Consider the following 19,523-nt stretch of genomic DNA (forward strand, 5'->3'; position numbering starts at 1 on the left):
AATAATAATAATAATAATAATAATAATAATAATAATAATTCCGATTTTCACACATATGTGGGGTCGCAGGGGCCAACTGTGGAGTACATGTGGATTATGCCCTGTTTTGCAGCAGGATGCCCTTCCTGACGCCAACCCTATATGGAGGGATATAGTCTCTATTGCGTGTTTCTGTGGTGGTTGGTAGTGTAGTGTGTTGTCTGAATATGAAGAGGAAAGTGTTGGAACAAACACAAACACCTAGTCCCCGAGCCAGAAGAATTAATCAAATGCGATTAAAATCGCTGACCCGGCCGGGAATCCAACCGAAGGCCTCAACGCTGACCATTCAGCCAATGATAAAGTCTCAGTGACTAGTGACTAGCCTAGGTGCCGTAATTTTGGCTCGCAGGCGTTTTATTTCGTGCCGGTAAATCTACCATCATGAGGCTGACATATACGAGGGCCTCAAAATAATACTGGACTGAGCCAGAATCGAACCCACCAACTTGGACTCTTCAGAGGGTCAGTACTCTATGGCCTGAACCGCCCAATCCGGCAACTAACTCTCCAACTCTCTGTCGTAAGACCATAGTTCTTGAAAGAACGCTTATGACATGCACCTATAACTGACTAAATTATCAAAATAAATATTTCCCCAAATTTGTCAGATCCAAAATGAGTATTTAACAATTATGTTATCACTGTCCAGAACAACAAACAGCACAGCAGTCAGCTTTTTATATGGTGTTTTCGATAATCCTGGCGGCTGGTTTATGGTTATATTGTCCAAAAATAAATCTCGTAACAGAGAGTGTTGGGTACTCACGGAGCGGCATGCTGCTTGGTGTGTTGTGTCGCGCGGCGCTGGCTTGACACTGCACCTCTTGAGCGCCAGGCCAGCACCAGCCAGCCTCACGGAGGGGAGTGACGTCAACTTACATCACACTTCCTCCCAAACTACACCATGAGTAACGACGGCCGCATTTTTACCTCATTGATTAGTCACCCTGTATCGCGTGCTAGTCCACTTGTAGTTTTTGAGTACTGTAATCGTTCAACAACTTTGTGTACCTGGTCACGGAAACTTGGATGGCATTGAAGGCCGAATTATTTTCCTATGAATACCCCTATTCTTGGTTTGTATTCATGGGCATGACTTTTATATTCCTAATATCTCCTTAATATTACTACCGTTTAAAATTCTTTCTGTTTAACGTTGCATTAGCACAGATATTTGATGGACAGGTAGCGGTCGTGGCAAAACATTCATGTGATTAAATCGGGATAAAATTTCACGAAGTATTGAGAGGTCATCTGAGCAGATACCTATCTCCTACCCACCCATTAGGATCTACAAATCTCACTCCCAGTTTTCCACATACTCTTTCCATAGACTCATTTAAATCCCCAATTACCCTCCATTCAGTATCCGTCGTACACAGTAGCCCACTGATAATCTCTGCTCCCTTAAACTTTTCCCGTGCTGCCGTCACCAGATCCCAAAATATTTAAAAAAAAGCTAGATAAACAATTACAAATAAATGTAAATAAGAGGTAATCAATTGATAGGGAACCTGCCACCTCGGCGACTGCCATAAGTGCAGATCATTGATGACTGATTGATTAATTGATTGATTGAGGTGAATGATTTTTTAAAAAACTTTGTTAATACACGACAACTGATTGGTAGGATATATTAGGAGAAGTATATATTTATTCCTCTACGTTGATGTAGATTGTGTATAGTTTAATTCAGCAAATATGTAGAAAAATAAATAGCTAGCACGCGGTTGGTTGGAGTGCACCTGGAAATGCAGGCAGAGCTACTGTATCACTGGACAATTCTCTCTTCTTAGAAAAGCTAAATTAATGCATAAAATAGACTGATACTGCACTACAAACGTCAGGACGACTTCTTCGCTTTCGCGACTGGTGTGATATCTCACAAACACACACTGTCTATTGTCAGTAATAATAATAATGCATGAAAATCCACAGCCTGTTTCCAGTCATTGGACTGGATCAGGAATGGAATGAATGAAGCCGCCATCTAGCGGCGAGGATAGGAATTGTGCCAGCTGCCGAAGCCTGTCGCACTCCTCTGGGGCAAAAGTTAATGAATAGCAGATGAAATGATATTGGAGAGTGTTGCTGGAATTAATTATGACAGGGAAAATCGGAGTACCCGGAGAAAAACTCGTCACGCCTCCGCTTTGTCCAGCACAAATCTCACATGGAGTGACAGGGATTTGAACCACGGAACCCAGCGGTGAGAGGCCAGCGCGCTGCCACCTGAGCCACGGAGGCTTGCAATAATAATAATAATAATAATAATAATAATAATAATAATAATAATAATAATAATAATAATAATAATAATAATAATAATAATAAATAAAATTTCACGAAATATTGAGAGGTCACCTGAGCAGATACCTATCTCCTACCCACCCATTAGGATCTACAAATCTCACTCCCAGGTTTCCACAAACCCTTTCCAAAGACTCATTTAAATTATTATTATTATTATTATTATTATTATTATTATTATTATTATTATTATTATTATTATTATTATTATTATTATTATTATTATAGCGTGTGGACTGCGAAGCGTTTCGCGTTGACGCCGTATAGTCGACCTGCGCATCTGTGAGGAAGGGGTGTAGTGGTGGTGATTATTGTTTAAAGAGGAAGTACAACTAGACAACCATCCTCTATTAAGATTAATCAGAGGGGATAAAGATAGAAGGGGTCCGACACTTCGAAAAATGAAGGTATCGAAAGAAAGAAAAGGGTCATGAAGGTGTGAAAATGAAAGACTCCCTAGGCCTCGAATGCTCAAATACCGTCGGGGTCGGAAAATAGCAAGAGTTGACCAGGGGAGGTCAGATGGGATAGATGAAAGTGAGGAGCCTGGCACAAGTAAGTGGAAACAATGCCAGGACTCAGCTAATAGTCTCGTAGTCACCAACCCACGCTCCCAAGTTAAGAGCCCGTTGGGCCCCTTTTAGTTGCCTCTTATGACAGGCAGGGGATACCGTGAGTGTTATTCTATTGCCCTCACCCACAGGGGGATGTGAGGAAGGGGCTCCTACCTATGACTGCTTCTAATGGTGAAGACGGCACACACACCCAGCCCCCGAGCCATTGAAATTAACCAATCGAGGTTAAAATACCCGACCCGGCCGGGAACTGAAACATCAGGAGACTTCATACTACCTTTACAGCGTACTTAAACATCTGCAGTACATTCATAATAGGAACTACGAAAGACTACTCTTCAAATCCTTTCACCAAATCATCAAATTGTAACAAATCTGTCCTTTGTACAATATCACATCTTTAACGTGTTCTAACTTCACCTGTTTACAAATACTGCAAAGTGTACTCTTCTAAAACAATCTTACGTTCTTTCTTGGAGAGATACTCAAGGACCACTACAGATATGTAACTTATTGCTGACAGTACATAAGACTTTCTTAATTAGAACTTACGATATTTTAAAATCTCTTGAATTCTATGTTCAATTCATTCTGATGAGAGCAGGTGCTTGTCCGAGGCCATAAATGTCTGATCACTTTACTCAGAAGAACGTGGGTTTGATTCCTCGTCAAGAAGTCGAAAATCTTTAGAGACACATGTTCCACTCTAGGAGATGAGCTCATCCTAATCAGGAAATTAATATGGTACTAGGTTAATTCTTAGCCACTGCATAATTTTATCGGTTACGTCTCAAAACATACGAGTACCTGAGCACACGAAGTAAAATTCGTAGAAAATAGTTTCAAAACGCACGACTATAAATGAGTTGCAAAGCATACGACTGCGGGGAGCAGGTACCTGTTTGAGGGCGGTATCCACCAGAGAGTACGGATACTTGTTCAATTGACATATTAATCCGGCTCCATGGCTAAATAGTTCCCGTGCTGGCCTTTGGTCCAGAGAGTTCCGGATTCGATTCCCGGCCGGACCGGGGATTTTAACCTTCATTGGTTAATGCCGATGGCTCGGGGGCTGGGTGTGTGTGCCTTCTTCATCATTAGAATTTTTTGTAGGTAGGGCCCCATCCTCATAGACGCGCAAGTCGCCTATACTGCGTCAACTCGAAAGACCTGCATCAGGCCTGTTTGGAGGCCACATGTCATTTATTTAATTGACATACTGCAGCATATTAAAAACAATGAGCCAAACTCTTCAGTTTATTGATGATGATAATAATAATGATAATAATAAACTCCTCAACAGGCATACAATCATTATTAATACATTACTTGTTGTAAGGTCAATAGTCGGACATGAAACAGCGCCTTTACTGCCAGTGGCTTTATGTTATGTTAGACCAATGGGTTTCGTCACGAACCAGGACTTACACTTACCAATAAAACGCGGAGACCTACGTGAATACCATATCTTAATAGGTGCTAGTACATCAGTGTTGTGTTGGTCTGCGCACGTCATCAGTAGTGACGAAACCCATTGGTCTTTTACGTCTGGGGGTTCTTTAACCCCTTGACGCGTACACACTGTGTGAGGCTACAGGAGAGGTCCACCTCTTGATGATGGCAACGGTACCAATCACAAGAGGGCAACAAAACAAACTTCTTTCTTCATTCCTGGAGAGATAAGTTACACAGAGGCCATTCCGAATCCATATTGCTGACAGTACGTAAAACTGTATTTGTTAATTAGAAATTCGGATATTTTAAAATCACTTGAATCCTATGTTTATCTTGGTAACATATGACGATTGTTTTGAAAATGTCTTTTAGTTAATATGCATTACCTAAAACTCGCGTTGTAAATCACGTGGATATGGTGAACATTTATTCATTCAAACGAGTACTGGCCCGGGTCGCGTGTTTTGAAAGCGGTCCAGACTCACAACCCAACCCTTACTGGACCACTTCTTGGAATATGTGTGTTTTGGTACTCAGTAATTGTGTGGGGTTTGAGACGCCATGAGTTTATCTCAGTGGCATGAAAATCATAAATTCCGTTCAATTCAGCGAATTATTTGCTGAACACTGACCTGGTACACACAACCGACGAGTATGTTTGGAGTTATTCTTTTCTTTGGAAGAATACTGCTTGCAAACATTTTAGGCTACAAATTTTCGATGCTTCTTGCTTCGGATAAATTGGAGGAAACAGTTTTCTTGTATGCGAATTCAATGCCTTTAGTTTGGCGAAGTTAATTGTGATTGTAGTATAATAATAATAATAATAATAATAATAATAATAATAATAATAATAATAATAGTAATAATAATAATAATAATAGTTTACGTCGCACTGACTAATATTATGACCTTCAGAGACGCCGAGGCGCAGGATTTTGTCCCTCAGGAGTTCCTTTGCATGCCAGTAAATCTATTGACATGAGGCTGATGGATCTGAGTAATTACCACCAGACTGTCAGAATCGAACCGCCAACTTGGTGTCAGAAAGAGAGTGCTCTATCGTCTGAGCCACTCAGCCCGGTAAAGCTGGTCTAATGAGATGTTTCATATCAGGGCCACCTTATTCTAGCGTGAAATGATGATGTAAGCACCTATATCAATAAGTCATGCATTTGTGTGGATAAGACTACAATTTCAAAACTTGATCGATATAATATAATTTCGTGGCAGAGCCGGGAATCGAACCCGGGCCTCCAGGGTTGGCAGCTGATCACGCTAACCGCTACACCGCAGAGACGGACACGAAAGCTGCATATTCCTAAGAATTGAATTATATAACGTTATAACTTTTATAACTAAGAGTACCAAGTGAGAATATTGCTCATAATTATGTTTATAGAATGGAATCATCTTTCGCAAAATATGATTTTAACACATGTATGAGCCTTATAGGATTGTCTAGAAGAGAAACGCGTGTAATCAAATCATAGACATTTGGTCAATGAATATGATACTCATCTAAAATAAAACAAGAAGTGTTGGGTGAAGATCTGAACATCTTCAACAGCATAACATAGAAGATGGAAGGAGCGTAGTTGACAAAATATTTGAACGAAAGCTACATCGTTCTTTCTTAATCTGTTCAACCTCCAGGGTTGGTTTTTCTCTCGGACTTAACGAGGGATCCCACCTCTACCGCCTCAAGGGTAGTGTCCTGGAGCGTGAGACTTTGGGGTCGGGGGATACAACTGGGGAGGAGGACCAGTACCTCGCCCAGGCACCCTCGCCTACTATGCTGAACAGGGGCCTTGCGGTGGAATGGGAAGATTGGAAGGGATGGACAATGAAGCGCCCGTGGCCTTAAGTTTCGTACCATCCCTTTGCCTGGAGGAGAAGTGGGAAACAACGGACAACCACTTCGAGGATGGCTGAGGTAGTAATCGAACCCACGTCTACTCAGTTGACCTCCCGAGGCTGAGTGAACCCCGTTCCAGCCCTTTTCAAATTTCGTGACGGAGCCGGGAATCGAACCCGGGTCTCCAGGGTTGGCACCTGATCACGCTAACCACTACACCACAGAGGTGGACATGAAAGCTGCATATTCCTAAACATTGAAAATGTGTTTTTCTAAAGCAGCGTCATAATCTGACAATATCAAAAATTCAATGCAAAATGTTCTTAATTTTTCATTGGCTGTTTGCAAATAACAAACTGCAACTATGTGAAAGTAATGTATCGAAATAGAATAATATAAAGATCAACTCAAGAATACTTGAAAAATAATGGCCATAGGTAGCCACCCAGATGTCAAAAAAGAAAAGGGGACATGGTACCCCACAATTTTGGACTTAAAGTAACAAAATAGAACATTACAGAATAAAGTTAAACACACTGAATTACTGATTTGATTTTTTTTAAAGTTGCCTTACGTCGCACTGACACAGATAGGTCTTATGGCGACGATGGGATAGGAAGAGGCTAGGAGTGGGAAGGAAGCGTTCTTGGCCTTAATTAAGGTACAGCCCCAGCATTTGCCTGGTGTGAAAATGGGAAATCATGGAAAACCATCTTCAGGGCTGCTGACAGTGGGATTCGAACCCACTATCTCCCGAATACTGGATACTGGCCGCACATAAGCGACTGCAGCTATCGAGCTCGGCGATTTGATTTAATATAATATTTAATTTTGTGTTATACGTAATAATAATAATAATAATAATATTAATAATAATAATAATAATAATAATAATAATAATAATACATACTGCACCCGTCCCTACACATAATGGCTCCGGCATGATATCTACAGGGCGTTAACGGGTTGGAATAAAACAAAATAGGCGCTTAACCAGACTTAGCTTAAAGGCATACAGGGTAGGAGACGGATCATACCTAATTACAATGAGAACACATTCGGGTTAAAGTTTAGATTAATACAAGTGGTTTATTAGGCCTTAATGATGATGATGGTAATGACGCATTTATATACAAATGAACTACATGGATTATTATCAATTGTTGTGGTTTGTTATCGACTTTTAGTCGTATGTGATGGATCCGAGTATTATCTATCGCAGAGCGATCCATTATGACGAGATTCGAACGGAAAAACACTTATCATAGACACTGAGGCTATGTGATATCATTGACCAATAGGATTAACATGCATGCAACGAGTCTGAGCAATCCCTATGCTAAACACACAACTATTCCCCAACAATGTACCAAGAAGGAACTCATAAAAATGTGGAACAAACGCCCGGGTTTGAACCGACCCTTACTTGTATACAATTCACCACCCCGATGGTCAGCACCATCGGCAACTCAATTATAATCACAACAAGATACATAAACACTTAGAGAACACAAATTATATACATTAAACACGTGAGACATCCAGCCTTCGGTTGAGCATTGGGGTAACAATGCCGCTGTCGGGAACTGAACTGACACCCCTTTGGATGGAAGTGGGACTCTGAAAACCCTAAGCTACATTATCCTCAAATGAGTAATGACAGTAAACTAACAAGTACTGGTAACAATCGCCGTGTCACTTATTAGCGACTACAACATTCTGGCGTGTTGAATATTTCCATTATTAGGCGACTCTTCCGGGCCTCGTTCTCTTTAACACAAGGCTCCCCCTTCTACGAGCGGACAAGCATACAAAAAAAACCAACACTTCTCCTCACTAGGTCAACTGCCCCAACCCCTGCACGGCGGGTGGTCAATGGCCTCGGCCTTCAGAGGCATAACGCCCTTTCTTAACAAAACACCCCATCTCGGGGATCGTTCACTAATAAACTGAGCTTCATTGTTCATTAAGCAAATTACATCGGCTCTCAATACTTCACTTCAATTCAACACACACATTCGTTTACAATATCATGATCCCGCGACACGACACCGGTTTCTATGATACCAATACTTGCATGATTACCATAATTACAATTTATTATTATTATTGTTATTATTATTATTATTATTATTATTATTGGGTTCATCATTACACTATCTCCCTACACGACTTACCTGGAAATTAGACCATACTGCGTGATCATAATTAACTTCCTCGTAATAACGGTGTAATTAATCCATATCTAAATTGTGATTTCTGATAAAATCGTCACACGGTAATACAATTATGAATTAAATATTCCTCAATTTGCACTTAAATTGTGATAAGCTTGCCAATTAAAATTGTACAATTCCTATCTAAATATATGTCAGTGGAGGCCTGTGGTGTCAGTTCCGAAGTCATATCTCGTAGTTCTGGGTGCTCACGGAATAAAATTACACTACTTACCAGCCATGCATTATCAACGCTGGACTAACTACAGCCTAACTTGAATTACTCTGAATTACTAAAAATTGGTTTCCTGACGCATCAATAATCACAAGTTTCCCCAAATAAAATGATTAAGTCAATCTACTACTGCATGCAAACTTATCGTATTACACCTTTATTTACAATTGATTGCTCAGACGTGTTACTAATTAAATAAAGTAAATAGAAGCTACGTGTATCATGGTAGCACATCTACATTACTGAAGTTACAATCTCTAACATTATAGCGTCAGGTAATGATAACTGTTCCCCGCCCAATCTGATCACGTCATATTAAATATGATTAATACTCATCTCCATCACTTGATGACCCGTTGTCAGCTCAGGAAGTCCATTGCTGGTTTAGTGCTGACCCATAGGCACCAAAGCAGTTACTGGCGGCACCATTCTTCTTCCCAACCGGGAGTCCATTGTTCTAGGTTGACGAAACCGCTGGCAGTATTCCTGAGGCACACAATACGTCACTATTTATTCCAAGATTTGTTTAGTTACATTCAGTGTGAACGTCCAGCCACGATATCGGACCTCACTCCGCAATCCGCGGTTCAGTATCGGATTCCGCGTACCTTTGTTACTACTCGACACAGTAGCGCCGTAATAATAATAATAATAATATTACAAATTATATTAAATGTTCGCGACACGTCCCTGATCTTTAAAGTTTAGACACTAGCATCGCGTCTATCCAATCTCTGCAGTATTTACGCACAGTACACGATTTCACTTGTAAATTAAATTTAAATTCACTCAAACAAAAGATCGCTGGAAGCTCGACTGCACATAGCTTCGCCGTCTGTAAGCCACGAGTCCCGACTGACTCTTGTCCCTTCCTGCAGTAGTTTTTACTAGGGAGCGATACCCCTTCCACAAATTTGCGTAGCGCCTATTCCCGGCGTACTCGAGGTATAATAGTACGGGTAGTCGGTGACCAGTATCTAGTTGGTGCGATTGAGACATAACCACTCAATTATCCTTCGGTGAATCTCTTTAAATTAATTAAAATATGTTCTGCTTCCCCTACCACACGGGGTGAAGTCCCTCCGTCGAGGACGTGTCATGAGACTAACCAGATGGCCCCAGTACTTTTCCACGCAGAAACAACACAGTATTCTTTCTTCGGCTGAAAGTTATCACGGAAGAGGACATTAAACACTCTAAATAAATGTCCCAGTAACATTTATCCCTTTTAAATCGGGAGACGACCCCCTAATATGACTTTTATTAACTTTCTGGATCGTAGGTAATTAAGTTGGCCAGTCCGATTCCAAGATGGCTCCTATATTCCGTTTCGAAAAAATTAGTTTCCCCTCATTCTGTGAGCCTAGAGGAGGGATGTCTTCTCTCGAGTGATGTCACAGGGAATCCCCATTCATAACCCCTCCCGCGTCTAAGTTGGCTTGGCTTCATCTCCGGGGCCCCGCTACACAAAGGATAATACTGCGCAATAAGTCGCAGACAAAGAAATCTCGTAGAATAATTTTAAAATACACAATTTATCTATCTCAATGGTATGAATATTAATTAGTTTCGGTATGACTTCTATTAATGATATGAATATTAATCATTTTCAGCGTTCTTTCCCTTTAATAGCATTGCGTGCGTAATTACGGAGATCGATATCAACCTAAGGTCCTTGGATCATGCCCCTGTCGGGTTCAATACATACATACATACATACATACATACATACATACATTATCTTTATAGACTGTTATGCCTTTCAGCGTTCAGTCTGCAAGCCTCTGAGAATTTACTAAACGTCGCCACAATCCTCGATTTGCAACTAGTGTTGTGGCCTCATTTAGTTCTCTACCTCTTATCTTTAAATAGTTAGAAACCGAGTCTAACCATCGTCGTCTTGGTCTCCCTCTACTTCTCTTACCCTCCATAACAGAGTCCATTATTCTCCTAGGTAAACTATCCTCCTCCATTCGTCTCACATGACCCCACCACCGAATCCGGTTTATGCGTACAGCTTCATCCATCGAGTTCATTCCTAAATTAGCCTTTATCTCCTCATTCCGAGTACCATCCTGCCACTGTTCCCACCTGTTTGTACCAGCAATCATTCTTGCTACTTTCATGTCTGTTACTTCTAACTTATGAAAAAGATATCCTGAGTCCACCCAGCTTTCGCTCCCGTAAAGCAAAGTTGGTCTGAAAACAGACCGATGTAACGATAGTTTCGTCTGGGAGCTGACTTCCTTCTTACAGAATACTGCTGATCGCAACTGTGAGCTCACTGCATTAGCTTTACTACACCTTGATTCAATCTCACTTACTATATTACCATCCTGGGAGAACACACAACCTAAATACTTGAAATTATCGACCTGTTCTGGCTTTGTATCACCAATCTGACATTCAGTTCTGTTGAATTTCTTACCTACTGACATCAATTTAGTCTTCGAGAGGCTAATTTTCATACCATACTCATCGCACCTATTTTCAAGTTCCAAGATATTAGACTGCAGGCTTTCGGCACAGTCTGCCATTAAGACCAAGTCGTCAGCATAGGCCAGGCTGCTTACTACATTTCCACCTAACTGAATCCCTCCCTGCCATTTTATACCTTTCAGCAGATGATCCATGTAAACTACGAACAGCAAAGGTGAAAGATTGCAGCCTTGTCTAACCCCTGTAAGTACCCTGAACCAAGAACTCATTCTACCATCAATTCTCACTGCGCCCAATTGTCAACATAAATGCCTTTGATTGATTTTAATAATCTACCTTGAATTCCATAGTCCCCTAGTATGGCGAACATCTTTTCCCTCGGTACCCTGTCATATGCTTTCTCTAGATCTACGAAACATAAACACAACTGCCTATTCCTCTCGTAGCATTTTTCAATTACCTGGCGCATACTGAAAATCTGATCCTGACAGCCTCTCTGTGGTCTGAAACCACACTGGTTTTCATCCAACTTCCTCTCAACGAGTGATCGCACCCGCCCTTCCAAGATGCCAGTGAATACTTTGCCTGGTATACTAATCAATGAGATACCTCGATAGTTGTTGCAATCCTTCCTGTTCCCTTGCTTATAGATAGGTGCAATTACTGCTTTTGTCCAATCTGAAGGTACCTTACCAAAACTCCACGCTAATTTTACTACTCTATGAAGCCATTTCATCCCTGCCTTCCCACTATACTTCACCATTTCAGGTCTAATTTCATCTATTCCTGCTGCCTTATGACAATGGAGTTTATTTACTATCCTTTCCACTTCCTCAAGCATAATTTCACCAACATCAGTTTCCTCCTCCCCATGAGCTTGGCTGTTTGCAACACCACCAGGATGATTTTCTTTTACATTGAGAAGATGTTCAAAATATTCCCTCCACCTCTCCAGTGATTCCCTGGGATCTATTATGAGTTCACCTGAATTACTCAAAACACTGTTCATTTCCTTTTTCCCTCCCTTCCTAAGATTCTTTATTACTGTCCAGAAAGGTTTCCCTGCTGCTTGACCTTGCTTTTCCAGGTTATTACCAAAATCTTCCCATGACTTCTTTTTGGATTCAACAACTATTTGTTTCGCTCTGTTTCTTTCATCTACGTACAAATCCCTGTCTGCCTCGGCCCTTGTTTGGAGCCATTTCTGATAAGCCTTCTTTTTACGTTTACAGGCTGCTCTCACTTCGTCATTCCACCAAGATGTTCGCCTTTTCCCATCTTTACACACAGTTGTTCCTAGGCATTCCCTTGCTGTTTCTACTACAGCATCCCTGTATGCCACCCATTCACTTTCTATATCCTGAACCTGCTTACTGTCTACTGTTCGAAACTTCTCACTAATCATATCCATGTACTTCTGTCTAATTTCCTCGTCCTGGAGATTTTCTACCCTTATTCGTTTGCAGACGGATTTCACTTTCTCTACCCTAGGCCTAGAGATACTTAGTTCACTACAGATCAGATAGTGGTCTGTATCATCAAAATATCCACGAAAAACTCGTACATTCCTAACAGATTTCCTGAATTCGAAGTCGGTTAAGATATAGTCTATTATGGATCTGGTACCCCTAGCCTCCCATGTGTAGCGGTGAATAGCCTTATGCTTGAAGAATGTATTCGTAACTGCTAAACCCATACTAGCACAGAAGTCCAGTAAACGCATCCCATTCCCATTAGCTTCCATATCTTCCCCACGTTTACCAATCACCCTTTCGTATCCTTCAGTTCTATTCCCAACTCTCGCATTGAAATCGGCCATTAGCGCTATTCTATCCTTGCTGTTGACCCTGACCACGATGTCACTCAATGCTTCATAAAACTTGTCAACTTCATCCTCATCTGCACCCTCACATGGTGAATACACGGGCACAATTCTTGTCCTAATTCCTCCCACTGACAGATCTACCCACATCATTCGCTCATTTACGTGCCTAACAGAAACTATGTTGCGTGCAATGGTATTCCTGATAAAGAGCCCTACCCCAGACTGCCCTTCCCTTTCTAACACCCGTCAAGTACACTTTATAATCTCCTATCTCTTCCTCATTATCTCCCCTTACCCGAATATCACTTACTCCTAGCACATCCAGATGCATCCTCTTTGCTGACTCAGCCAGTTCTACCTTCTTTCTTCCATAAGCGCCATTAATATCGATAGCTCCCCATCGAATTCCATTTCGTTCGCCAAGTTGTTTTCAAGGAGTCCCTCGCCTGTCAAATGGGAGTGGGACTCCATTACTCCCATAGGTCCGAGGCTTGCTTAAAGTGTTCTGAGCTCGGTAAATTCATGAAGCAGGATGCTGCCCTACTTAATAATAATAATAATAATAATAATAATAATAATAATAATAATAATAATAATATTAATAATAATAATAATGTCGTGCGGCTATTTCTAGCCGGGTGCAAGCCCTTGCAAGCAGACCTCCGATGAGGGTGGGCGGCATCAGCCATATGTAGGTAACTGCGTGTTATTATAATAATTTCGTGTGGCTATTTCTAGCCGAGTGCAGCCCTTGTAAGGCAACCCTCCGATGAGGGTGGGCGGCACCTGCCGTATATAGGTAACTGTGTGTTTTTGTGGTGGAGGATAGTGTTATGTATGGTGTGTGAGTTGCATGGATGTTGGGGACAGCACAAACACCCAGCCCCCGGGCCAGTGGAAGCAACCAATGAAGTTTAAAATCCCTAACCCAGCCGGGGATCGAACCCGAGACCCTCTGAACCGAAGGCCAGTACGCTGACCATTCAGCCAACGAGTCGGACACTGCGTGTTATTGTGACGGAGGATAGTGTTATGTGTGGTGTGTGAGTTGCAGGGATGTCGGGGACAGCACAAAGACCGAGTCCCCGAGCCAAGGGAATTAACCACGAAATGTTAAAATCTCCGACCCGGACGGAAATCGAACACGGGACCCTGTGCTCCAAAGACCAGCACGCTAACCATTTAGCCATAGAGCCGGACGTTATACGTAATGCATGTTATTAAACATGCTCAGGGGAAAGTCGTCTTAAGTTGAAAAAATTACCGTTCATTTTAATGAAGAAACTATTAGAGTCGAAACTGTTCATAACGACTCCGAAGAGCTCGCCAATTAACGGTCGTTATAGCCGATAGTCGCACAAAGTGTTTTTGGTTTTTCGTTGTTAAAAATGTCATATTCCGCCTCTGTCGTGTAGTGGTTAGTGTGATTAGCTGCCACCCCCGGAGGTCCGGGTTCGATTCCCGGCTCTGCCATGAAATTAAAAAAAAGCGGTACGAGGGCTGGAACGGGGTCCACTCAGCCTCGGGAGGTCAACTGAATAGAGGTGGGTTCGATTCCCACCTATCCTGGAAGTAGTTTTCCGTGGTTTCCCACTTCTCCTTTAGGCAAATGCCGGTATGGTACCTAACTTAAGGCCACGGCCGCTTCCTTCCGATCTTCCTTGTCTATCCCTTCCGATCTTCCCATCCCCCATCACGGCCCCTGTTCAGCATAGCAGGTGAGGCCGCCTGGGTGAGCTATTGGCCATTCTCCCCAGTTGTATCCCCCGCCCCAAAGTCTCACGCTCCAGGAGACTGCACTTGAGGTGGTAGAGGTGGGATCCTTCACTGAGTCCGAGGGAAAGGCCAACCCTGGAGGGTAAGCGGATTAAGAAAGAAAGAAAAATGGCATATCTGTAAGTTTTAGGCTGTACACTTAATCAATATTCTAAAGGCTAATGCCTTGTCGATGCAACCATTCTTTTCATTGGCTGTTCGTTAGTGTACATGGTTATTTAACAGAATAAAGTTAAAACTTCGTCCGCCTCTGTGGTGTAGTGGTTACTGTGATTAGCTGCCACGCCCGGAGACCCGGGTTCGATTTCCGGCTCCACCACGAAATTTTAAAAGTGGTACGAGGGCTGAAACGGTGGTCCACTCAGTCTCGGGAGGTCAACTGAGTAGAAGTGGGCTCGATTCCCACCTCAGCCATCCTTTAAGTGGTTTTCCGTGGTTTCCCACTTCTCCTCCAGGCCAAATGCCAGGATGGTACCTAACTTAAGGCCACGGCCGCTTCCTTCCCTCGTTCTTGTCTGTCTCTTCTAATCTTCCCATCCCACCACAAGGTCCCTGTTGAGCATAGCAGGTGAGGCCGCCTGGGCGAGCTATTGGTCATTCTCCCCTTGTTATTCAAAATCAGGAGTATACAGGATCACTTGCAACAACTGTAGTTCTTCTTACGTCGGACAGACCGGGATAAATTTTAAGATAAGGTACTCAGAACACGTCAATGCCCTGAAATACAATCAATTTTCAGCTGTAGGACAGCATATGCATGACTATAAGCACAAATTCACAGACATAAAACAAGATATAGAAAATCATCAGTAAAGGACCCCTCCTTAACATTACCGAAAGCTGCTTCATACATTTAGATCAATATTTCAACCCAAATCATAATCTTAATGAAATTTCAGAAAAACCAAATATCCTTTTTGACCTTCTAATTCCCATTTTCAGCAATGTCAAACCAACAAGTCATAATTCAGTTTTTCATAATATTCACAGCACATTTCCTCAACAACCATCCTTTTTCCCAGATCCTTCAGCCCCACCTTAACCCCCCTCCCCCACCCCCTTCCCCAACCCCCTATCCTTCTGACCTTCCCCTCCCCTCTCCTTCCTTTTCATTTGAATTTCACAACAGTTAGTCTGAAGCACACTCAACAATGGACCACACACCTCATGCTGTATTGATAGGTAAGTCTCATATAACCTATGCCATCTAACTAACACATTCTCTCATTTAATTCATTAATTTAATTTTATCTAAAATATCAGGTTAACTTCATGGGCACAGCAACGAATCGCAAAAATTTTATACCAGACACAATGATCTGTGTTAACCACATCTTCATGTGCTGTCCTGACAATGTCCAACAACATTTTAGCAAGATTTAACAAGCACCATGAGAGCATCTCATTTATTATTTTGATTGAAGATGAAACAACATCTAACAGTTCCCTGTCAGCTAGTGGTTATTTACAGCAGTGTCCAATGGATTACATATAGCTAACACCACACATATAGATTTGATGACAAACTACAGGATCAACATTTACCAGTTCCTATTGAAATGCTCAGCAGTATTAGAACTAACAGTTCTGTTTATATAAATTAATACTTGAAATTATTCTCAATGATGAACATACTCAAGATGTTAGAACCTAGTTCATTTTCAAATTTATTCATATTCCATCCCAGTTTTTAATGTCACTTTGTATATATTGTTTTCATTTGTTTTTATGTCAATTGTGTGCATGTACATTTGTTTAGTTATTAGGTGTTTTACATTAAGGCTGAAGATGGCCAGCCCAGGCCGAAACTAGTCCCTAATTAATGTAATTATTAATGTAATTATTAATGTATTACATATTATAGTATTGAAAGGTGGACCATTACTACATTAATTTAATAATTACATTGGTTCAGGTCTTTCTACCTGACTCCCTTGGGCGGCCTGCGCGTCTGGATGTGGGATTATGATAATGAAGTAGGGTTTCGGCACGTAGCCTACTCCTCTCGAATAATACCAAGGGGTCTGCTCAATGCTTTACGTCTCCATCCGACGGCCGAATCACCATCAACAGCATCATATCCCCTCACTCCATTTCAACACTGCGAAAAGGTTTGGATTTGAATCCCGGCTTTTGGCATGCAATCTAGTGATTAGAAACTGTCTACCACAACTTTGCTACCCTGCCGGCCAACATTCTGATGGTGATTTTTTTCATCCAGGCTAAGTGGCTCAGACGGCTCAGACGGTTGAGATGCTGGTCTTCCGACTCCAACTTAGCAGGTTCGATCCTGGCTCAGTCCGGTGGTATTTGAACGTGCTCAAATACGTCAGCTTTGTGTCGGTGGATTTGCTGGCACGTAAAATAACTCCTGCGGGACTAAATTCCGGCACCTCGCCGTCTCCTTAAACCATAAAAGTAGTCACTGGGATGTAAAGCCAGCAACATTATTATATTTTTCCTTCGACCTACGGCACTCGAACCTGCTAACCATGGTGTCGGACCTTTATTTTAGAAAAGACCAAGTTAGCTACTTATAAGCAATCTGCCACTTGGTGACAGCCCTTAATGCAGATCAATTGTAAGTGATTGATGGGTCGCATGCGGCACGATGCTTATCCGTTCGGTCGCTATTGGCACGATAATGGCCGGGTCGCATCCGGCACGGTCGCATGTGGCACGTAACCGTTATTGGACAGGAATAGGGCATGTGTCGACACTGGGTTTCAGCCTCTCCCAACCTCATCACTCATCATCATATCCTCGCACCCGCTCCTTTTTTTCCTCACCAAGGGGGGGAGGGGGGGAGACGGCACAGCCGGTCAGTAAGGTAGTTACAAGGGTGGCGCTCACATGTGGATAGGTATTCCACACATGTGAGCGTCCACATAGTAGATTTAGATTATCTTTATGTTTTAAAGGTGGCGCTTGCATGTGGCCCGGTTACCCCCACCCCCACCCCCCATGTGAGCGTCCACATTGTAGACATTGTTTATTTTTGTTTTGCGTCCACATGGTAGATTTAGTTCATATTTTAATCTTTTTATCTTTGTAACGGGAACATGTATTTGGGCCGAAAGCCTGTGATGGTCTTCATTAAATACTATACTATACTGAAAATGAAAACGTACAACCTGTTTTCCAGTCATTGACCGGGTCAGGAATGAAATGAATGAGTCATATATAGGCTATTAGTACGATGGGGTCGCCACTCCCAAAGTGATTTATTAATGACTGATAGATGCTATGAAATGAGAATGGAGAGTGTTGCTGGAATGAAAGATGACAGGGAAAAGCGGAGTACCCGGAGAAAAACCTGTCCCGCCTCCGCTTTGTCCAGCACAAATCTCACATGGAGTGACCGGGATTTGAACCACGGTATCCAGCGGTGAGAGGCCGACGCGCTGCCGCCTGAGCCACGGAGGCTTATACTATACTATACCATCATATCATCGCATCCAGTCACGCAGGTCGCCCATGGGAATAAAATATAAGGGCAGTCAAAAAAAAAAAAAAAAAACTTCTGACGGTTTCTCTAATGGTTTGTTGTTTGGAGTACGTGAACACAGAGAAAGTAAAGATTGTTGTAAGGGTGATGAAAGATACCCTAAGCGAACAACGTCCGTGGTTGGTGGTGGAAGCATTCTTCAATGACTTCTCGGACTCCCCCATTGCTTGCGATGTCCGTTGAAAGTGTAGGAGAATCGCCATCACAGCCATTGATGTTTGAGTTTGTACGAACTCGTCAGTCACTACTCCGCCGCTAATACTTTGTACCGAGGTAGGAGGAAGACATTTCGAACATTTGCTGTGATTCAGCAAGTGTTTCGTAAGGAAGTAGAATACCGGGCGAGTTGGCCATTCGGTTAGGGGCGCGAAGCTGTGAGCTTGCATGCGGGAGATAGCGGGTTCGAACCCCACTGTCGGCAGCCTGAAGATGGTTTTCCGTGGTTTCCCATTTTCATACCAGGCAAATGCTGGACTGTTCCTTAATTAAGGCCACAGCCGCTTCCTTCCAATTCCTAGGCCTTTCCTGTCCCATCGTCGCCATAAGACCTGTCTGTGTCGGTGCAACGTAAAACAAATAGCAAAAAGAAAAAAAAAAGGAAGTAGAACGTCCCATGCGGAGGAAGGGTTGCAGATTCGTGCGATCTTTTCTATGTCATTCCTTTAAGGTCCTAGTACCGTTCATATTATATTTGGGCGAACGTTTTCAGAACATCTATATAGTCATCTCACTCATCAATGTTAGGAGCTACATTAGGAGTGGGAAACCCAGGCAGCCACGATATACAGCTTAAATGCTACAAGTTTCACTCTGGATAACTCACAGCATGTTTCTCCTTAGTCTCTAACAAACTCAAGTATCATTACAATTTCTTTTGTGCTTGTTGGAGATATGGGTGCTGTGGAGTGTGACTGCAGCTTCAAGTAGGTACTTTCCTTTGAGCCCTTGTGACTCCTCCCCGGACGGGAGTGGCGAACTTAATGATAGGACGAACAGAGTGAGTTATATTACAAAATACAGCAGCGAGGGAACATGACGATATAATTGATTAAATTGGGCGTGTACAGTACTAGGACAGGCATCTCCAAGTGAGTCGAATATTTCCAGCGTCAATTCTTTGTCGTCTACTCGTAAAATCTGTCACGCGAATAATCAACAAACATTTTTTTTTAAAAAGGTACGAAAGTGGACACGTGAGAGATTGTCGCGTTAGGCTTTCGTGACAACGTCGCCCGGTGCAAGTGTGACTTGAAATGAAGGACATAATAACGCTTGTTTAAAGCA

The 19,523-nt window shown here is 42.3% G+C and overlaps 1 protein-coding gene across 1 annotated transcript in view; it reads right to left on the bottom strand.

The window, feature by feature from the left end:
- The window catches only part of LOC136863308 (uncharacterized), a 154,086-nt gene extending 153,241 nt beyond the window's left edge, over positions 1-845 (bottom strand). The window contains exon 1 of the mRNA XM_067139698.2: positions 809-845. Within this exon, the coding sequence (XP_066995799.1) occupies positions 809-818 (10 nt within the window). The 5' untranslated portion in view covers positions 819-845. The remainder of the gene's footprint in view (positions 1-808) is intronic.
- Between the last annotated feature and the right edge of the window lie 18,678 nt (positions 846-19,523).

Source organism: Anabrus simplex, chromosome 1 (genome assembly GCF_040414725.1).
Source record: "Anabrus simplex isolate iqAnaSimp1 chromosome 1, ASM4041472v1, whole genome shotgun sequence".
In the NCBI taxonomy this organism is placed as follows: domain Eukaryota; kingdom Metazoa; phylum Arthropoda; class Insecta; order Orthoptera; family Tettigoniidae; genus Anabrus; species Anabrus simplex.